The 23,310-nt window shown below is 35.6% G+C and overlaps 1 protein-coding gene across 1 annotated transcript; it reads right to left on the bottom strand.

The window, feature by feature from the left end:
• Positions 1-1,799: 1,799 nt before the first annotated feature.
• On the bottom strand, positions 1,800-23,249 carry LOC128229410 (putative elongator complex protein 1). Its single transcript, XM_052941322.1, has 33 exons — positions 23,170-23,249; positions 19,892-20,066; positions 19,536-19,682; positions 19,076-19,157; positions 18,293-18,373; positions 17,205-17,290; positions 16,852-16,951; positions 15,951-16,041; positions 15,532-15,655; positions 13,830-13,908; positions 13,379-13,606; positions 12,952-13,122; positions 12,656-12,749; positions 12,258-12,416; positions 11,193-11,299; positions 10,784-10,881; positions 10,115-10,168; positions 9,736-9,838; positions 9,269-9,458; positions 8,656-8,814; positions 8,194-8,349; positions 7,952-8,037; positions 7,338-7,483; positions 6,996-7,119; positions 5,579-5,676; positions 5,186-5,387; positions 4,799-4,923; positions 4,322-4,496; positions 3,894-4,017; positions 3,550-3,677; positions 3,057-3,211; positions 2,231-2,324; positions 1,800-2,022 (listed from the first exon to the last, which is right to left on the bottom strand). Exons 2-33 carry the CDS (start codon positions 20,036-20,038, stop codon positions 1,952-1,954), a joined length of 3,984 nt encoding a protein of 1,327 aa, XP_052797282.1. The 5' UTR covers positions 20,039-20,066; positions 23,170-23,249; the 3' UTR covers positions 1,800-1,951.
• Between the last annotated feature and the right edge of the window lie 61 nt (positions 23,250-23,310).

Raw genomic sequence — 23,310 nt, 5'->3', positions numbered from 1 at the left:
AAATTACGTCTTGTCCATGCGCAGCCGGTGCAGGGCGGTCATCCAAGCAAATGGTGGTCATACCAAGTATTAAATAATGCCGAGAGTACATGACTAAAACACTGGATACTTAATGTAATCGAGCCTGAAAAAAGCTTTAAAGATGGTAATTTAAGTACAAATACACAATTTAGTTAAGTGTGTCATACAAGGTGGACAGCGTGTTGTTACGTTTCTTTCAATGTGTCGGAATGACACGCGTCATGTGATATATATTTTTACATTTATGTTATACAAAGATGGTGATAACAATTTACATGTTTATTAAATCTACTGATAATTTTGTTCTTAGCATTCCAAGGACTTTTTCAAGATTGGGGACCTTGACTTTCGTTTTATTAGTAATTGTATTTATCCGATAAATTTTGCGACTTTGTAAAGTGGGGGTTGCATCGAATAAAATACAAAATCTTCAAAATACGGAAATGTCTGTTGTTTGTTTTCCACCAAACACTGTCTGATACATTTCTTTAACTGCCCTGAAAATTTCACTCAATTATCCTCAGTAGTTTTTAAATTATTGCGAAAAGGCTACTGGTAGCGTTAGAAAAGTTGTTAAGTGTAGTTTTATTTTCATTTGGCTTTCTATATTGTTAACTGAGTGGAAGTCACTGAATGTCTTAGGAGTTACACCAAGTTATTTTTAGTAACAGGATTTCAATAGACATGACATGGCAGGGCTGGCACAAGCCCCTCAACCACTTTATAAACGTTATAACCGAAGATCAAGTGATTTTCCTTCCTTATGTCTTGTACGGTTGGGACCTTCAGGTCGTGGAGCATTTGGGTAACGCAGCCCATGTACTTGGTTATATCATTCAATTTATAACTTTGCCTTATTTATTACCATATTACCTGTTCCTCCTCTGACTTCATAGACCTTTTGTGTCATCTCCGTATTAACTCCTTATTGTTACTTGTTCTTTTATCTTATATATATATATGATACATGTTTTCTTTACAGCCACTGTAAATTTGTTTTATTTATTTGTTATTCAGGTTTACTAGCTCATAAGAATGACTTTTTTCTGTATAGGTCTTGCTGACAAAAATAAATATTATCTTTTTACATTAACTTATTTGTTTAATAAAATTCTGGTCACATATAATATGGAAAGCACGTATTTAATAGGGCACCATTGCTTAGTCAGTTCAAACTGCCATAAAGGTCTTTACTTGAGTAATGCACGGCAAAATGTACTTGATTTATTAAAAATAGAACCTTTTGAAATACTGCATATCTTAAACATCCTCAGTAGGATCACTTCACAGTGTAAGCTTGTGTCAGATATCAGATAGTCTTTTAAGATTATTCTTTTATATCTAAAATCATTTAAATATACATACAGGGTAATGTAAGCTAAGAAACTGTCTAGTATGAATTGTTCTTCCGTCATAGAAGTCTAACAGCCTCAATGGCCTAGTGGTTAGGAAATCTGCTTACAGAGCGGAATATTAAAAGTTCTAGCCCAACACAGGGCTTGTTCTGATATGGCTGGTTGCTTACCCAGCAGCTAGTTTGATAAATGGGTACTCCTTGCCTTTCTGCCAGATGAACGGCATTTAGAATAGGAAGCTGGATGTAAGTTTTCTCCTGCAGGCTGGCCCTCAATGAGTGAGACTATAATAAACAAACACTAAGCTTTGTACTTTTCTATAGAGCACTAGTAAATCGTTTGTGGGGCCCACGACAGATAGACATGGTGATTACTATAGGGCACTGATTTTAGGGGTGCCCTAACAATGCAAAAAAGTTACAATACAGTTACACATTTATTCAAATACATACATCATAATGTATAACAGTGAAACTTAATTTAGATACACTGTATTATTATTAATGTTATATTGCATTCTGAACCACTCCCTTAACACCACACTGCCAGTAGGCAGCAGAATATAGTAACTATGCTCAGGTTTCCAAGGCATACAATTTCCACCTTTTCTCCTTTTGTAACACTGGAGCAAATCTGACAACTGGATCTGAAATACAGGATTTTATAATAATTAATTCATGACATACAACATTCAGCACTTGACTACATGGGTAGGCCATCCAAATGTCAACAATCAATGATATGACAATTTCAAAACAACAATATTTATTAAATTGAATATTTATAATAATCTAATATTGTTTTCTAACATGGAACACACATCCTATATCTATTAAAATTTCCTCCCATCTCACCTGTGGTTTCCTCCTTGTCAGCGGCAGTCTGTACCGACCTGCCCTGCTGCACTGACAGCGCTATGGCGTTGGCCGTCATTGTGGGGCCCAACACCTGTGGAAACAACAAATGGGTTGTTTTTAACTTTTTTTTTAATGTTTCTTTAAACAACCTACATAAGCAATGTCACTATGAACTGAATGCTGTAAACTTGAATTATACATGTAATTAAACTGTTACAATAAATAGCTGTACATAAAGAATTAACACTTTCCCTAATATATGAATTATTGTTTCCAAAACAATATAGATGTGTATGCCTCTTTCATCTGAACATTACCAAAATCATGTACAAGTTCAGTCTGAAAATAATCAAAACCACATGGTGATTTCCTCTTAAAATAACCTGAACCACATACTGGTTCAGCCTGAACATTACCCAACCACATACTGGTTCAGCCTGAATATTACCCAACCACAAACTGGTTCAGCCTGAACATTACCCAACCACATACTGGTTGAGCCTGAACATTACCCAACCACATACTGGTTCAGCCTGAACATTACCCAACCACATACTGGTTCAGCCTGAACATTACCCAACCACATACTGGTCCAGCCTGAACATTACCCAACCATATACTGGTTGAGACTAAACATAACCCAACCACATACTGGTTGAGTCTGAATATAATCCACATCACATACTGGTTCAGTCTGAACATAGCCCAAACCGCATACTGGTTAAGTCTGAACATAACCCAACCACATACTGATTCAGTCTGAAGTTCTGAACATAACCACAATCACATACTGGTTCAGTCTGAATATAACCCAACCACATACTGGTTTGAACTCTGTGTCCTTGTCTTCATCTATCCAGATTTCAGGAATGGACTGGTCCAGGAGGATGAGCAGGGCATCATAATCTCTCTGTAGCTGCTCTCCCCGCTTGTCATAATGAAACATCACCAACGCTCGCACCAAACTTCGAACTTCATCTGTGAATATGAAAATGGCTATAAAAAACAAGATAAATGGTTCAACTTTCCTACTTTCTTTCAAAAGGTAACACAACTTACAACATAACTAATTGTTCAGTTATGCAGCTCAATTAGAGTGAGATTAATATCTTTAAAGTATAACTCAACATGAGTGTCAGTATTTTTTTTGTAAATATGCTGTCAATAATGTTCAAGGCAAATACATGAATCAACCTTTGTGCACGGCCAGAACTCATGTATAGCACAACACCAACTAACTAGGTAACAAGGACAACACAAAAACTATGAAATAACCTTGACAAGGTAGTAATTAGGTAAACAAATAACTACCATACCTCTAAGATCATCAACATATTTAATGCTCTTTGCAAGGGAGGCAATAAGGGCAAAGTCCTCAAATTCACTCCCTTCTTTCAACCTCCATTTCTTGTGCTCTAATTTCCTTCGATTCTTTACAGATCGTCTGTAATCATAAATGGATGTGTCATAAAACTTTCAGATACACTGAATAGAAATGAAATATAAATGGCAATCATATTTTTAGTTATTTTAATATGTTTCATCATAGATTGTAACTGTTACATGTGAAACAAACAACACCAGTGATATGATGAAATTTCAATTATCAATTATGAAAGGCTAATAATTTGTTTTACAGTTATAAATGAAGGGAGCTAACCCAGACATCTTGCTGTAGACAGAGGATGAGGTGGAGGGTGTAGATGACTGGATGCTCTCCCCTGTTGCACTGCTCGTGTCTGAGAACAGGTCACTGTCCTGGCCACCACACACTCCCCCTGACTCTGAAATGCAAAAAATATGATACTTCTTAGGATTGATGCACATCAACAGTAAACTGTTATGTAGCAATATACATGGTATGTTTCAATATTTTATTTATTATAGCTTTGGAAGGCTATCATGATTTTAATTTACTATTATATATCAACATCACTATGCATATATTACATTCACTATGAAACTTCTACTGTCTTGAAATTATTATGGCTATTAAATAGGATATCCAACCACAGAGAAGAAATATAGAAAATCTGAAAACTATCATTTTACTTTATGGATCTTTTGATAAACAAAATATCCCCATACCTATGAGTTCCAGCCTTTGTTTCTCCTTCTCCTGCCTGACCACTGCCAGACGGGCCTTCTGTTTGAGGAAAGTGTTTCTCGTCTGCTCTAGGTTGCCATGGAGACCCTCCACACTCTCCAACAGCTGCGGCTTCAGGTCCGTCTCTATGAAGTCAGTACGCTTGTACTTGTGCATCTGAAGGGTAAGATATGTGAATAAGTATTTACCATTACTTTTAAATACTTCTCATGGATGCAAGCATGTCTTTCATTACTTGGCCTTTTATTATACAAGCATTTTAAAGTTTGTAAAAATATGCAATTAATACAGATTCAGTATTAAGGCATTTACATGCAATTTGATGTAAGTCAAAGATTAAGACTTCTTTCATCAATATGGGCTAGGCTTTTCAACATTCTAAATAAATAATCATATCAATAAGTCCCCGATAGTGCCAAAATCAATGCAACGCATGCAACAATATTAAGCTCTCTTACCAGCCTGAGTGCCTCGTCCCAGAGGCTGCCCTGAACTAGGGTGACAATGGCCTCCTCAACCTCCCCAGCGTATTGCTCCTGTACCACTGCCGCATCCCCCCACCGGCTACGACCCTTCAACTCCTCTGGTATTCAAGAGAAATATTAAGATATTGTAAAAACATGCTTCATATTTTCAATATTAGACAAATAGATCTCCTGTATGTTTTTTTGTTGTTGACAGCTTATAACTATCATTAAATACAGGAAGGCTAGACCAATGCCTAAACATTTTTTCTTTGAGCTTTAATAACCAAATAGCTGTATATAATCACTTGCTCATATAAGATGCACCCATATTTGGGATAAAAGTACAAATTTAATTACTAATTATAGGAATAATTTTACCTGCTAATTTTCTGGCTACTTCAGCCTCTTTGTCTGAGGAGTATTTGAGGTGTGCAGTCATGCAGAACACCTGTTGCCATTGGTGACAGGCAAGGTAAGAGGACAAAGCAGCCTCCCAGTTCTCTCCCTTCACATACATGATGGCTGCCTCGTCATGACGACGCTTCTCTGCCAACACATCACCATACCCATTGGCTATCTCCTACAATAATTTTCATACATTTAGAAACTTGTTTAAGAGATTTTGTAGGAAGTCAATTTCCAAAAATGTGTAATAAGAGCTAGCCAGAAAATATAACTTAGACTTTAGACATTTTTGGAAAAACTATAGATGTGTAATTGGTTATCTTATATCTAAAATATAATAAATCAGTTATATATCATCTGACCTACCTTATATTGTGAAGATGATGGGGGATACAGCTGCAGGGCCTGAGTGTGTAGCTTATGTTCATTTACAAGACTCAAACACTCCTGGAAATGCTCAGGACCTGCAACATATACATTCATAAGTGTGTTGTTGACATGGTATACTGTATTTTTCAGTTGAAACAATTTTTAATATCATTATACGAAGTATGTTCGGAAAGTTCACGGACTGTACTAATAATTTTGTTATTTTTCAACGTAGAGCTTTGAAACTTCGGCCAAGTTGAGACACATATATATTCATTTTGATAATAAGCGGACAATCGCCTAAGTCAAATACATTCTTAAAATATTGTATCCATAGCAACATAATATTTGCTGTTGTGGAGCAAGCCATATATTTTCCTATAATGTTCACATTAAACGCATTTTGTAACGTTAAACAACGCGGGAAACATCATCTTGACGTCGAACCACAACATGACGTCATTAGTAAAATACGCATGACGTCATTTGAACAGACATCGCCTCGCAAAACAAACTCCAAAACAGGTGCTCAAAGCAAACATGCAACACGAAATTATTGAAAAACAGCGTGTGGTGATACAGTTTCTCCAGAGTTTAGATGTTTCACCGTCGAAAACATTGATACAGTTGAAGAAATCGTTTGGAGACCAAACTTTGAGTCGCACAGCTGTTTTTGAGTGGCACAGACGCTTTAAGGAGGGGCGCGAGTCAACATCCGACGACGAGAGATGTGGGAGGCCGGCACTTGTGGCGAAAAAGCGCGAAATGGTAAAGTCCATGCTTGATAGGGACCTACGAGTGTCTACACGGGAAGTGGCTGAGGAATGTGACATTGTTGTAGCAACAGCTTATAAGTTAATTACTGAAGAGTTTAAGATGACAAAGGTGTGCGCACGATGGATACCAAGGCTATTGGATGACAATCAGATGAAGGATTGATTTTGCGCTTTTCCCGGCCGTCAAAGCCCAGCTACGCGGAATCCGATTCGATGATCTCGAGAGCCTACGTTGTCATGTGCAGACAATTATGTCTTAATTTGATAAACAATGGTTTCACACTGTTTACACATCATGGGTCAGGAGACATGAACGTTGCTTGCAAGCACATGGCCGCTATTTCGAGAAAGAGTAAACTGAATTGACGTTGACGTTATAAATTTTAATGTCGGGTTGCTCCGCCATATCGTTGGTATATGTTTTAAATTTATTGTAACTTTTTTACTGTTATATGTATGGAATCGAAATTTTAGAGTGAAATGGAATAAAAGATGTAGTAAATCCGTACTTAATTTCATTATAATACAATGAGCCTTTCAAAAGAAATGCGTTCAATCCGGGAACTTTCCGAACATACCTCGTATCTTACATATACATTGTATTACTGTAAACTTTTAGAATTATTGTAAATACCCACCACATTTTACTATATGAGTTAGAGCCTTTTCATATCTTTTCAGGTGCTTATCAATTGTAAATCTCTGGTAGTTTGTTTCCAACTTCCTGAGATCGTTCAAAAAGGGAATATATTCCTTCGGATCCTACAAAGAAAAATCAGAAATGTTTACTATCTTAAATAAAACAAAATCCTAAATATTTTATATAGGACAACATAACCTTATCTTTCAATAGTTGTTAACACATGTTTTTCAGTAGGGGAATTTCCAAACATCATAATTCAAACTAACAAATTCATTTTGTTTATAAAAATAGTTTATAGATCTCAGATACTGGTAAATGTTGAAATTGCATAATATACCTTCTGTGATTTCTCTGCAACCATAAGAACAAGGTTGAAGTCGTATGTGCCAAGAGCAATGTCATAGAGCTCGTTAACATCAACCAGGAAAACCAGGTATTTGAGGGCCTCCTCAGCGCTGATATGGGGCAGGTTCACAGGCAACTCTGAGGACATACAGGAAATTGTTGCACATATTGTATTTTACATTTCTCTTATGTATCACAAGGCAATAACTTATGGAATTCCCTGGCTAGCATAGTCGGTGAGGTCATTATCCTTTCACTTTCATGTACTCTGTCATAGTGGTCAGGGGTTCCATATCAATTCAGTGTGTTTCTGAGAACCAGTATTTAAAAATAGTGCGTTTATGTTCATTGAGTTAAAAGTAAGTATATTTATTTTTGTTTCTTTAAAGTCTGCCATACATTGGAATTAATCAGTCTTTATTATTCATTTCCTAGGTAGAAACTTTGGTCCCTTCAGTGAGGTCAAAGGGAGAGTCCCTGGCAAAGAAAGCAGACTACTAACCGTGTATTAGCTACACTTTTAGTAATTGAGGGTGTATTAGAAACTTGTGGTATGAAGTCATTGAAGTAGGTATGCCATACATACGTAACAAGTTACTAGTGTACCTCTTAGTTTCTTGACAATGTGTAGAGCCTCCTCCAACTCTGGTTTGGTCTTCCTCACATAAGTTGTAAGAATTGACAACAGGTACCTTGAAAAACACAATGACATCTTATTTTACAATGCAATTCTTACTGTAAAATCTATAAATGCAATACTTGATATTTGACTTATACATCGTACTACAAGATCTACATGCAGTTTTATCATGTTTGTTTAGTGAGTATTTTAACAGGTCATTACATACTGGTTTTCATCAATGTCAATGAGAGCTTGTCTGATTGCGTCACAAACAGTGTTGATCTTGTTTTTCCCCTGCTCCTGGGTATTCAAGCCTCCTGGTAACACAGACTTGTTCCTCTCATAGGCAGCTGTGTACATCGTCACTGTAACATCCTCCTCCCTGGTGGAAATAACTCATAATCACACAATTTTCCTTGCTTAACAAATAATTGTACACATGTGTTGAATTAATAGTGTCTTATAAGATAATGAAAAGTAATCTATATTTACAAAGTGATGACCATTTAAGAATAAGGTAGTGCATTTAACGTTTGTAATTTCAACATCAGCAGCACCAGATCATCCCCATAACAGGGACCAGTAAAGGGACTCAGCACATTGAGTATGAATTTTACTCTATTAAAGCACATAGCCGGTATTAGTCTCAAAGTTGTTCTAACAAACCTCGGTAAATGGGTATACATACAAGAGATCAGTGAGGAAGAGATTAATGTGGTTCACGTTGGCCACCTGGCGTACAAACAGCCCCACATTGGCAGTGAACACCTCTGGGTTGTGGTCGTTCAACAGGTTCATGTTGATACGGTGCTTACGCATAATAGTGAATGCTTCGTTGAACTGTAACCTGTTATAGAGTGGAATTACGTTTTTATACAGTTGAAGTCTAAGTAATGCTTACGATAAGGTAGTTTATATATTTACAATTGTATTATATTCTGTATTTAAAATGATTTACCTTTACATGAAAAAAATTTTTGGCCACGTTTTATGTATTATCACAAGTATTACATATTTCATGCCTTATATATGTTTTTCATTGTTTTTTGTGAATATGCAAACTAGACAAACTGAATTCATGCTTAGTTAAGGCTATGATATGAAAGTTATCAAAGGCTTGGTATTTAATCATACAACCTATATATAGGTATTTTCTATTGGCAGTGTCTCCGTCAACACAACTTTTATCCGTGAATATCAGATCATATAAAATAGTCAGTAATTGTATACGGTAATACTTTATGATGATCACAAATGTACATAATTAACAATTAGCAAAATAATATTAGATGGGTTCATACTTGTCTAATTGTTTTCTGACAGCAGTGAGCACGAGGGCTCGAGGGTGGATGGTTTCCAGGTTACCGCGAGGCATCTGCAGCACAAGCTTTGTGTCATCAGGGACGGAAATCACTATCTGGGATCCCCGCTCCACACGACGGATACTCTCATCAAATGGATGGGCTTTGCCATCAGACAGGGTCGGCAGGTCTTTGCACGAATATAGAAATTGCTGTGAGAAACATCTAAATGAAAATGGTAGCAAACATATGTCTCGAAAATTTAAAACTGCACCATTTAAGACTTAGCTACATTAAATAAGGGATTTGTACCATTACACAGAAGCTGCAATAATTATGATGAGCTATTGCACTATGTAAAAACAATTTTATTTTTTGTATATTATCTGAAAGTCTTTCCACAGAGGCGGTTCCAATCAGTTCTAACTTTGTGACTTGAAATAGATAAGTAAATGTTCATAAATTACCTTTAACAGGTGTGTGTCTACTGATGCACCTACAGGTGTGTTGAAGTGTGGTCAGTAACAGAAATTCATCATGAACCATCATGGACGTGCAGTTGGAGGCGATCTGTAAAAGGAAAATTATAGAACTTTCCAAAATAATATTGAAGGAATTTGCATTTGATGCAAAAAAAGAGCAAAGCAATATTAAGAAAATTTAAGTATATATAAAATCAATCTGATGAAACTAGACATATAGATAAATAAGAAATAGCCCAATAATTAAGATTTAGCTGACACTTTTTACTTCACTCTTCAGCGCAACATTTAATAAGAGTCTTTTATTAGGAAACATTCAAGCAATGACATATGTACTAAACATGAAAGCATCACTCTGTTTTACCTCAATATTATTGACGTAGAACCTGTATCTCTGTGTCAAGCCCAGCACAACTTCCTGAAAAATAGGAGATACTCTTACAACTTTTACAACTACATCCAGCATGTTTTTCTTAATCTGCACTGTAAAACAATAACCAGAATTTCTAAGTCAAATAATAAAGGCAAAAAATCTATGAAATATGCAAGATGAAGTTATCAACTTTATTATTTAAGAATGATTATTAATAATAGTTTGCATTTTATGCATGAAAGAGTTATCTAACTTGATTTATTAAGTAGGATGGGTAGTTTGGAACACAAGTTTCAATGCAATAAAAAAAATTATTTGCTCAGATATTGACTTAAATGTGGTTACATAAAAACCGTAAGTTGCTTAACCAGAATTTCTAAGTTAAATAATAAAAGGCCTGTAATTAGCATCTTATGCAAAATAGAGTTATCTAACTTGGATATTCAAGTAGTAGTAGGTTCGGTAGTTGAGTACAATGGTATACAGTCTCAATGCAATACTTCTAGAAGTTGCTGATATATTAACCTATGTGTGCTTACATGCAAAACCTTAATGCCGACACAGACACTGACGCTAGGGTGAGTAGTTTCATTGTCAAGCTAAAAATGAAATCGAAAGAAGTTTGCATTTCATTTCATATAATTATCTAAAATTGTCCACCTCTCCTCCTATATCACAGACGGCCATACTGGAGCAGGGAACTACAAACTGTACTTCCTCTCCCTTGCTTGTCTCCCATGGCAACACCATATCATCGTCTGGAAATATAGTTCTTACAGCTCTTAATAATTGTACTTTGTGAACATACTATAAACCATTATCTGCCATATTGATCATATGATACAAAATGGATATCGGCTATGGGTGCAGGATGCTCACATGAATTCGAAACAATACACACACAAAACTACCAAAACCCATCATGACAACAAGGATAATGATGATGATGATTTTCTATTTAAGGCTATATCTACATATTAATAAGTAAACTGAAACAACATAACAAACTAAAATGTTATATTCTTAAATTAGGATGCTGCAATTTACAATGACAATTACCATAACTTACTGTGGTCATATTTAAGGAGAGAACCATCCATCAGCTGGATGGCCACAGCCAGGGAGTTTGGGTCAAATGCCACCCCAAATATCTGAGATTCCACTGGACAGCTCCTCCTATAATTTATGGAACACTTTAACTATTTAACAATAAAATGGGTGAACTTTTTTTTAATAATTGTTGCACACTTTTGTATTAATTGCTCCAAGGTACATTTAATTTGTCATTTATATGCCATTGTATAATAATTGCCAAATACAAAAAAATACAAACAGTATTTTTCAAGCATTTCTATTTTAGCATTTGTTCATAATTCCAGATTAAGTACATAAATGCATAAATGTGCATTAAAAATAAGTGTAAAATGCACTTGATTTTAAGCATTTAACAGAATATCCTTCTCTTTACAATTCATAATCATAATATTCAATTTTAAGGGGAGAACAAGGCAATGCAACCAATGTCTAAAACCTGCTCAAACTTTAACCAAACTTTTGATAAAAAAAAGTCAATCAAAGACCATAATTTCTATTTAGGATTATATGGAGTGATGTAACCTAATTGTGTGATGGTCTTAAACAAATGAGTGAAGTATGAGAGCCATTGAAAAATCAGTATTTGAGATCTGAATTAAAACACGAAGTTGCCATAAATCTTAAACCAAATATTCTAAGTCAATCATGGGCCATAATTGTATTAAGGATAACATGGAGATATGTAAGCTAATTGTATGACTGTTGCCAAAAATTTGTAAAGTATGAAGTGAACTGAATTGAAGGGTATTGGTATTGGAGTTATAAGTAAAAATTCCCTAACTATATTGGATCCTGAAGCCTCACCCACAGGGGCTGAGAAGTATAGCCCTCCTTATTTTACGAATAGTCAAGCTAAAGATCTTAACTCAAACAATATTTTAGTTTTGAATACTCGCTGTTGAAATTGTCTTTGGTAAAAGAATATGGTAGTTAAATATCCTTTGAACCCAAACCTCATCTGGAGCTCTGATTTGTTATACAAATACTAATTTGTTACGTTACTGTTAAGTTCATCCCAGAGGAGATTCAAAACACTTACTCCACAGTGATTGCACTGTCCCCTATCCTGGCCTTGTGTAGCACAGATCTGGGGCAGGTATCCATGGTGACAGTTGAGAACACAATCACATCATCGCCCACCCAAGTGAAGTGGGACAGACACAGGGGGTAGCTGGAGGTTTCCTCCAGGCCAGTTATACTAGAAATAAAAAAATGCATTATTTACCAAAAGTATTATGTTTAAGTGCATGCAAATAAACAAAATTAATGGATAAAACAAAAAAAGATAGGCTATAAGATGAAAAAATAAAATAAAACTTCTTATGCAAATATTTTTGTCAGAAGAAGCATGCAAAATAAATCAACAACATGAGCATAACAGCTAAAGGATAGGGATCATATGATTAGAAGTAAACAATTTGTGAATTAAAACTGTACCTGTATATTCCCTGCAGAGTGGGGAATTGGCAGCAGTGTTTGAAGCCATTACCTCCCGCTGCCTCCACCTTCACCCCCTCACCTGCTGGCTTTCCTAAAAGTGTGTAATTAACGAATACTCTGACATCAACACTGTTGAGCAAATATGTTGTAACTTAACTGTAGTACATGATATTCATAATAAATAGAACAAGTTAACAAAACACTGAATATTTTAGAACATTCCAAAGATACATGAATATGTCACACCTGGATGTTTTGTTTGATACAAATCTGGCTAGAGATAGATTTTTTACCTTCAAACCTGTAGATAACAATCCTGTTATCGATAAGTACCACTGCCAAATCATTGGAGTGAGGGGGCGGGGCAAAAACAACCTGATTGACAGGGGCAGGCAGCTCTAATTTGTAGGCACACATCGGGGGAGGGACTATCATGTCTCGCATTGGAGTCATCAACACTGATGCTGGAATTACAGATATTTGTAGCTATTAAACTATGCATACACCAAATACAATACAGTCAGCCGAACACACCATTACACACCAAGATAAAGAAAGTTAATATTATTGAACCACTATGTGAGAAGTAAGAATATAAAATACTGAGGAAACTCAAAACAATACATTAAATTGCAAACTAATTTCTTAAGATTACAAACAAGGATTTGTATACCATCTTATTCTTATTTTCAATTGCCCCTTAACACAGAAAAATTGTACCTCCATCAATGACAGCCACAATAGCCTGGTCATCCCCCGTTCTGCCTTGACTGTTTGAGGTGGTCCAGGCCCACGTGTATTGAAGGTATCCTCCAGCCCCCGCCAGAACATGCAGCCTAAACTCATGCTCAGGGTCCCAGGTAACCCCTCTGACATGCCCCTCACCCCCGGGGAACTGTAGGCTTTGCTTCAGGTACCAGTGGTAGTTACCAGTTGTCCATAGCTGGACTACAAATATGAGGGAGAAGGAGTATATAAGAACATGTGAGCAATAATAATCAACTGTAAACATAACCGATTTCAAACTGAATCATTACTCTAATCCAACATAATCTTGTTATCATCTATCTTCGAAACCAGTGTTTCTAGAATATACTCTTTAACAAAGTACAAAACATGAAAAAATGCAAGTAATGTCATACTTAATACATAATTGTTTTCAGATGTTTACCATAGCTGTTCTTGTTGTCTATGTCCTCACACCAGACAGCCAGCACAGTGGAGCTTGAGTTCCAACAGACCTCGACCACCTGTAAGAGGCTAAAATAATGAACAACACAATCCAACACACCTCAACCACCTGCAAGAGGCTAGAATAATGAACAACACAATCCAACACACCTCAACCACCTGCAGGAGGCTAGAATAATGAACAACACAATCCAACACACCTACACCACCTGCAGGAGGCTAGAATAATGAACAACACAATCCAACACACCTCAACCACCTGCAGGAGGCTAGAATAATGAACAACACAATCCAACACACCTCAACCACCTGCAGGAGGCTAGAATAATGAACAACACAATCCAACACACCTCAACCACCTGCAGGAGGCTATAATAATGAACAACACAATCCAACACACCTCGACCACCTGTAGGAGTGTAGAATAATGAACAACACAATCCAACACACCTAGACCACCTGTAGGAGGCTAGAATAATGAACAACATGATATAACACACCTACACCACCTGCAGGAGGCTAGAATAATGAACAACATGATATAACACACCTAAACCACCTGCAGGAGGCTAGAATAATGAACAACATGATATAACACACCTCAACCATCTGCAGGAGGCTAGAATAATGAACAACACAATCCAACACACCTCGCCCACCTGCAGGAGACTAGAATAATGAACAACACAATCCAACACTCCTAGACCACCCTCATGAGGCTAGAATAATGAACAACACAATCCAACACACCTTAATCTCCTGCAGGAGGCTAGAATAATAAACAACACAATCTAACACACCTCGACCACCTGCAGGAGGCTAGAATAATGAACAACATGATCTAACACACCTAGACCACCTGTAAGAGGCTAGAATAATGAACAGCACAATTCAACACACCTAGACCACCTGCAGGAGGCTAGAATAATGAACAACATGGTATAACACACCTCAACCACAGGCAGGAGGCTAGAATAATGAACAACATGATATAACACACCTCAACCACCTGCAGGAGGCTAGAATAATAAACAACACAATCTAACACACCTCGACCACCTGCATGAGGCTAGAATAATGAACAACACAATCCAACACACCTACACCACCTGCAGGAGGCTAGAATAATGAACAACACAATCCAACACACCTCAACCACCTGCAGGAGGCTAGAATAATGAACAACACAATCCAACACAGTTAGACCACCTGCAGGAGAATAGAATAATGAACAACACAATCCAACACACCTCAACCACCTGCAGGAGGCTAGAATAATGAACAACACAATCCAACAGACCTCAACCACCTGCAAGAGGCTAGAATAATGAACAACATGATCTCAAACACCTCAACCACCTGCAGGAGGCTAGAATAATGAACAACACAATCCAACACACCTCAACCACCTGCAGGAGGCTAGAATAATGAACAACACAATCCAACACACCTAAACCACCTGCAGGAGAATAGAATAATGAACAACACACAGCGCTGCCATTCTTGTAGTTCAGCATATGAACATAGGTTTTAATGTAGCTTTTCAAATATAAGTAGTATTTAAAACATCACTCCATTTGTACTTCCTATTAACTGTAAAACATGTACTTTATGAGTCACAGTCATAATTAAATTATTTCATCTTAATAATACCAATATTTGTAATATTAACTCCAACTAACCTTGATTTCGTCTGGTTTAAAAGGTAATGTGAATTCTCCATGTCGGAGACCATTCTTCTCAAAGAAAGCAATGTCATGTTTGTTAGGTCTGCGCTGCGATGTTGCTATCAAACTTCCACTTGGCCTACAATGTTACAAAAACATCACTATGAAATAAGTTACTATGAGTAACTATGTAAAAAGTTTACTAAAAAAAATTGGTTTTAGCAAACAATCAGGTATCAAAAGCTGATGGTAATTTGAATTACTGAGATGATGGACACTTCATCAATGTAATTAACATGCATGTTCCATGGTAATTCAATTTAACAAGATAACAAACATCAACAACAATTGAAATTTTCATGATCTCTTCTTACTGGAAGACATATCACAGCATAAACACAAGTATGAGCTACATCAGCTACATGTGAACATACCTCCATGCCAGTGACTGTTCAATGCCGTCCACATTTTCACTTGTGGAATGGTGAACTCCCTCCCTACTCCAAACACACACCTGACGGGCACCTGCACATGAACAGAAAATATTACGATAAACGTGTAGGCAATTTCTATTATATATTTCGAAACAAACCAATTTTGCACTTATAAAATAATGTGAATTATTTAGCTGCCATCCAGGTTGAAAACAGTTAAAAGCCATTCTACACATGTAGGTACAAAACAAAAAAACATACTTTATAAGGAATTGTTTATAGTTAAGATGGTAACTAGGCATACTTTAGTAAGTTCTATGAATGTTCTTGTTCAGAAAACTGTACTCACCAATATTATCCTTTATACTCAGAAAGCCCTTCATTTGTAAAACCTTACTGTCAATGTGTTATTCTGTCAAGAAACATAGTTTCTCATTTTTTCATATTAGGGGATATTATTTGTTCACATAATGACCAGTTGGCGTGGTATTTATTGTGATACACAGCGTACAAACTGTTTTGTCTTTTTAATTTATACAATTCAAACTGATTCACGTCCATCCCAAAATATCAAAGCCTTGAAAAAGATAAGTGTAAACAAGTGCAACGCGGACCGAGCGCCAACATCATTCCATTCCTTTACAGTTGAACAAGGGGGATTGCTCAAACAATACTAAAGCAAAAGTTATGAGCCAGCTTAACAGTCTTTGGAAACATGTGTACAAAGTTTCATTTCAATATCTTAAAGTTCTTTTTCAGATATAGCCAAGGATAATGTTTTGCACGATGCCGACGATGAGGCTATCAAAGTAGCCATAATCCAAAAACAGACAGGCTAATTTAACAAAACAAAAAAGGTATTTGATTCCATCAAAAAAAGATAATCAGCAAATTTACTCACCAGTGTCTGGATGAATGGATCCAATGGCAAAGAACATGCCGTCCCCTCGCCAGGTGACTCGAGGACAACGATCATCCCAGTCTGTAACTGGCTTCATAGCCTGCAAAACAAACACATTATGTTGGACTTCTTGTAAAGCAATTCCTACACTGTACAAAGAAACAAATGTTTATATATTTGCTAACAATATACATATACCAACGCTAAGATAAATAATACAAAAGTCAGTATTCCAAGTGGATTCAATACAACTTGCATATTGTTGTTCACTCATTAAACTCCTCAAATAATCCTTTGATTTGTGAAATAAAACACACAAAAACATGCTTATTATGATTATTTTACATAAATACCTCAGCCTTGACTTGTGCAGCCTGTTTGCCAACTGAGCCATGAAACTGGGTTTCTTTCTTTCCCCAGCCAACCTGCACAAACTCCGCTGTAATGGATATAAGAAATATACAAGTACATCAGAGTAAGTTAAGTTTAAAACTAGAAATGTGACTACAGGACACAGATTCCTGTAGAGTTTCATCACTCTGGCTATCATACCTAGGGAGATACATGCAACACAAGATTGTGTGATGAACAGACAGACGGACAAGGGCAAATTTATATGACCCCCACTCTTTAAGTGGAGGCATAACAAAAATACCTAATTATTTACTAAATGTATGACAATGGCTCGTAGTATGAGTGATAACATATCTCGTATATAAATCTTTCTCTGTCTTAAATAAATAAATCTATGTCAACTAATTCAAGGGTGAGAAAGGCTCAAAGCAAAAATCGGAGAAACATTATAAGCTCTGCTTTCATTTTAATCTGCTTCATTATATCATGTATAATAGTATGACATACAATGTTGCAATGTATGATATTTATGTTGATAAAACATGTTTGAACTAAAGAGAAAAATCCTGAATCCAGGCCAGTGCCTTGATGTTGGATAGGAGCTGCCACAATTAAGCTCCTGGTTTTGAAGCATTTAAAGAGCCTTAGGTCGCATTTTAACATATTTGTCCTTAATGTTCGAGTTAAAAGAATATATGAAAAATAAATCAAAAAAAGAGTCCAAGAAAATCCGCCAGAGATTCAGTGGTCGAAATTAACACAAGCACGCAAGCCCCGCGTTGGTAAAATGTCTTCAGGGCTTGCTTATATTCTGAATTTTATATAGCAGGGCTTGTTAAAAAAAATTATGCCAAGCAATAGTATAAGAAGTCAGGCTTGTTTATCCAAAAGTCTAATTTTGATGACTGAAGATTCTCACTGGTCTCTGTAATATATCATTACTTAAGTACATGTATACAAAGGTGATATTATCAATAACTTTGTTTCAGTGAACATATTTGCTTTATAAAGCCACAATCATGAATAAAATCTGAAGTAGGCACATGTTATTATTTAACTTTCATGTCCGCAGGCATTTCTGGCTTACCTTCACCAGACTTCCCAGGGTGCAGAGACATCTCAGTTATAGGGTCGAACTCCCGTGTCATCATGATGCAAGTTTCATCACCTAGAAAGTAACATAAATGGCATTGAAATTCAATCTACAGCTACAGAAATCCCTTCACTATTTTTCAAGATATGGCCCAGACAAAACCCCATTTCAAAGAAACATCAGGTTAAGGGGAAACAACTTGTTGGACAGGATAATGGTACTTGTGCAATGCGCTTCCCCTTATCACCATCTATATTTCAAATTTCATTTAAATCACTTAAGTAGTTTCCAAGATATATCCCTGATGAGCACCTATTCAGGAAGCTTAAAAATTTGAGTATATAGTTTGCACATTTTGTGACTTATATCATTATGTTGTTGTTTTAATGTTGACATCATATATTGCTACACTGATCAAACTAGAATTCTGCGAGAGTGCCCATCCGTTTAAGGGCTATAACTCTAAAGTGACACTCATGATCTGACTGGTATCCAAACTCAGTAAATATATTGTCAAAAAGAATTGCTGCTTTTTGCTTTGAAGATTGGAGAAGGAATGGCTAAGTAAAAGAACTGACATGAACATGTGGCGTCGGAAGTTGTGCAATGATGGGGATGATTATGTCACCTGACAAAATGATCCCTACTATGTGTGCAACATTTTTCTTATTTACCTTAACCCTAGATTTTACTGATAAAGGTTATGTAAACCTTACTGCGAAAACTTCTTTATGTGTATTGTCTCTTTGAATGTCTATGTTCACAAGATCTTAGTACCTGTTGTGATGCAGACAATCTCTGATGCAGGACTCCAACCCATGGCGGTGACACCAGAGGCAACACTGCCCACACCCTCTACCTGGCAACAACAATCATAGATCCAGCTTCATGATCAAAAAACAAATAAGATAAGAAAGAAATATTGAAGTTTGAGCTTCCAACATGTTTGACAGCTTGAGGATCAGTCAGTAAAGACAAAAACCTTGCCCAGAAACTATTTGAAAGTCCAATGCCAACAATGACCACTTCAAAATACAATAAATTCTATCAAGCATGACTTGTGACTTTAAAATAAATGATTTGAAGTTTCCATAATTATTGACAGTAAGTGCATGAGTCAGTGAGGCATTTTAAACAGTAAATTTCTTCAAAAAATGTCTAAGATCACAATTTTTTTCATACCTCCGTTAACATGTTGAATGGCAATATTCATTTCATTGTGCTAAGTAAGATGTACCTGTGTGGTGTCAAGGTTGACAAGGAGGATATCTCCGGTGCTAGTGGCAACACAGAGGGCACAGTCCTCCGCCAGGTGGTGGAGCCCGACAACCCGGGCTGCCCTGTCCACATCCTCAACGCTATCTAGGGATACTTGCAGATCTACCTACAGCAGTTGTAAGACATGTTATATTAAAGTAAAAAGAATAGTGTTGCAAGTTTATGGACTTGTTAACAAAAAAGTACATGCATTAATTTCAAAATGATGGATTAAAATTGAGAAAAGAATCTATGAAGCTAAAAAGACCTTTGACATAAAACATTTTTATTTTAGTTTAAAACTTACTACATATAATAACGGCTATATTTTCTTACCTGACCAGAGACAGGGTCAAACCCTGTGACATGTCTGTCCGAGGCACAGTAGATGACTCCATTGTCAAAGTTGACTGCCAGATGCCGGGCGCTGCGAGCATTTTCAACTTGCTGGTGTAGATTGGACAGTAACTTTAAGTTCCTCATCTTTTACTTCTATATTATAACATCCAGTCTGTGCACATGTTGAAAACAAAGAAAATTATAAAAAGAGACGGATATTATTCATGTCAATCAGCAAGTCTCATGCATTTAGCCTAAAATCATACTCACATACTGACCTCTTTGTATTTCATTTATATTTATTAATGTCTGTTTATGCTCAGTAATTGTATTTTTCTGTTACCTTTAATAGTTAAAAAAGAGGAGTTGAATTTTTATGAACATTCTGCTATCCCCAACATATTTCCCCAACATCTGTTATATGGTTTTGGTACTGCCACAAAAGCTGGTCTTCTTGCTTTGATGGTTGTAAAATAGCTGAGAAGTCTCATGTTAATTTCATTTTTTCATATCAGTATGTAACCTGTATATTTGCACCCAATATCTTGTCATGCCTATATTTATCTTTAAGCACATTGAATGAATGTCAAGTAGTACAGTTAAATATACTCATGTTAATAAATATGAAAATGAAAATTTGACTGTAATGGTGCCTTTGGCGTGAGTATGTGTGTTTGTGTTCATAAAAAGTGATGATTCCTGTCTTCCCTTTTTAACAACCCTAGAAGACAGTGCACCAACCAGGATTTGAAAAGGGCAGGGACCCTGGGTGTTAAGTCAGTAAAGGCACTTTTGATGGGCATTGAATGAGCCTTAATGGGTCACTTGCAAGGGCCAATGTTTAATTCATATTGTGTATGGATTGTAACTACTTGCAATAGATAGTTTGGTTAGTTCAATAAATATCATAATCATCAAAGAGAGCTCTGTCAAACAAAATGGCACAGCGGGGCATAGTAAAATGGAGGCAGGGTGCTCACCCATGCTATTTAGGCCTAGATGGAGCACTGATAGGATATTTAACTTTGCTAAGTAATAGTACTAGTTATAGGAAATATTGTCATGGAATCATGATTAGTTGTATTATGCACCATGATGTGATAAACAGCCCAAAAATGCGGCTCTGCATCCTACAGTAACAGGCGAAGTCGTACCAACACAAACTCGCACCACTACAAAGTTGCCCCACATATGTATAATATAGGCGGTATTGGTAGATTCATAAAAGTAGCTTGTCAAATAGACATTATATTAATTTACCATCATAAATTCCTAATTAATAAATACCTTTAAAAAAGATATCCAATGTACATTGTAAAGTTTGACAGAAATAACATGTACTATATAATCCATATGTGGGACGACTTCTCCATATTTGGCGCACCTTCATAGTAGTGCGAGTTTGTGTTGGTACGACTTCTCTTTTTATCCATCATACAATCTTGTGTCTATGGTCCTGAGGCTGAAGGAGTTCTACACCTACTCTTTTAGACAGTTTGTGTATTTGAGCTCTCTTCCTGTATCATCAGCCTCTACTAGCATGAACCACAAGGGGAACAACTCAAATTGACTCTATTTTTACTGTCCAAAAACTGGTAACAAAATGGAGGGATTTTAGTGGGTTCCATTTATGCCATTTTAATGTGTTAAAACGTTACTTTGAAACAAAACAACCGACTGATGGTTAAAGTTGATACTTTGATGTTGTGGTGCACACTATTCTCAAATAAAAAATTGCAAAAAATACTGGAAAATTATTTTTTTGAAAATTTTAGATTTTGTTAAAAATGGGTAAATTCTGCACCAATGCAAAAATATAATAGAATTATAGTTGCATTCCCTATCTTTAAAGAAATGCAAAAAAATCCACATTAATGGGCTGTAAAATATTAACATTTGACCATTGTATACACCTGTTTGGATGCATTGGGATAGAAGAAACCATTCACTTTAGGCATATTAGTAAATATTTTTGTGTATAATAAGTATTTTTAGTGTTATAGTTTGCATATTTTTGTGAAAAATGCTTATTTTGGTTTCTTTACTGAAGAAATGCTCAATATCAATAAAACCTGAAAATTTAAGTGTGTATATATTTCGTCAACTATTTCGGACGAATATTTAAAAGTTTGCTTTAAGGCCAATAAGGGTTTAGTGTCAATTTATCTACTTTGTCTTGATTGAATTTGATACTATTTTAATTTTTGTAATAAACTGTAAGTGAAATAATGAAAATCTTTATATTAAAACTATAATTATCTATGACATTTTAAGTTTATGGATAATGATTTTTTGGTAAAAGAACTGGTATTCTAATTCAGTAAAATAAAATTGAATATGGCAATATTAAAATTATGTTAGGTTTATGGAACTTAAACATTAATGCTTTAACTTACAAAAAATGTTATTCATTGCATCATATTGGTATCAACATTTAATGTATTTAAAGGAAGTGTTTGGTTAGTAAAATAATACTAATATTGTGGCTAAGATTTCAAAATGACATATATCATTTTATATTCATACTACAAGCAGAAAATTTAATAATTATGTGATTCAAATACTTTTTTGTTTGTTTCTCTATTGTTAAAGATACCATTTAAGATCAAAATTGAAAAGTGCTAAGTCCATGCAAGCTGCAATTACTTGTATCTTTATTTCCAAGTTGACAATTCACCAATATTCTACATATAAAATGTATCATTTAATGCTCTTCGTAGACAAATATCTTCCAATGGTTTATTCAAAAGATGGTTAAACAGAATTTATACTACCATGATTACATAAAAGAATTACTGAAAACATTTTTACAGCTGGTAAACAACATCTTACAGCTGTTTTAGGCCAATTTATCAGTTTTTGGGTTGAAAAATAAGGCTTTTTTGAAATGAGTTTTAAAAAAATCTTTAAAAATTCATTTTTTTGTCAAATTTGAAAATTTAAACTGTTCTGAACTTCTCTAAAATTGAGTAATACAGTATGTGTGCAAAATTTCATTAAAATATTGCAATATTTAAAAAATCAATGGTTCATGCTACCTCTACTGCCAAACATTTTTAAGATGATTCCATGCGTCAGTAAGTTATTCAAAGTGTTAGAATTAGTCAGATATATTATATGGAATACAAAAAAAAACTGCTTTGCGACTAAAACTCGCGAAAACATATTACTTTTGAAAACAGTACCTAAAATATTTAGAAAAAAGTATATTTTCTTAAATTTCGTTTTAAGAAAATAATTTGTTTTATTAGAAAGGCGTCAAAGAGAATATATACTCGGGATATTTCCGCTCAAATGATGATACTGCAACTGACGTGAAATTTCTCCAAGGGCGCAGCCATTTTTTTGGTCTGTACACAAAAATTCGAGACTGAACTGCCTTTCAACTATCGTTAAATACGTATAAGTAGAAACCA

Source organism: Mya arenaria, chromosome 3 (assembly GCF_026914265.1).
Source record: "Mya arenaria isolate MELC-2E11 chromosome 3, ASM2691426v1".
Classification (NCBI taxonomy): domain Eukaryota; kingdom Metazoa; phylum Mollusca; class Bivalvia; order Myida; family Myidae; genus Mya; species Mya arenaria.
The sequence above is the reverse complement of the archived record's forward strand: the minus strand, read 5'-3'. Positions and strand labels throughout refer to the sequence as shown.

What these genes read in the sequence shown, in the direction of transcription:
- LOC128229410 (XM_052941322.1), bottom strand. Translation starts at nt 20,038, where the DNA reads ATGAGGAACTTAAAGTTACTGTCCAATCTACACCAGCAAGTTGAAAAT. An exon ending in TCAACCTTGACACCACACAG is followed by an intron (nt 19,158 to 19,535) that starts GTACATCTTACT and finishes TGTTGTTGCCAG; the next exon opens with GTAGAGGGTGTGGGCAGTGT. An exon ending in ACAAAGGCTGGAACTCATAG is followed by an intron (nt 4,018 to 4,321) that starts GTATGGGGATAT and finishes TTTGCATTTCAG; the next exon opens with AGTCAGGGGGAGTGTGTGGT.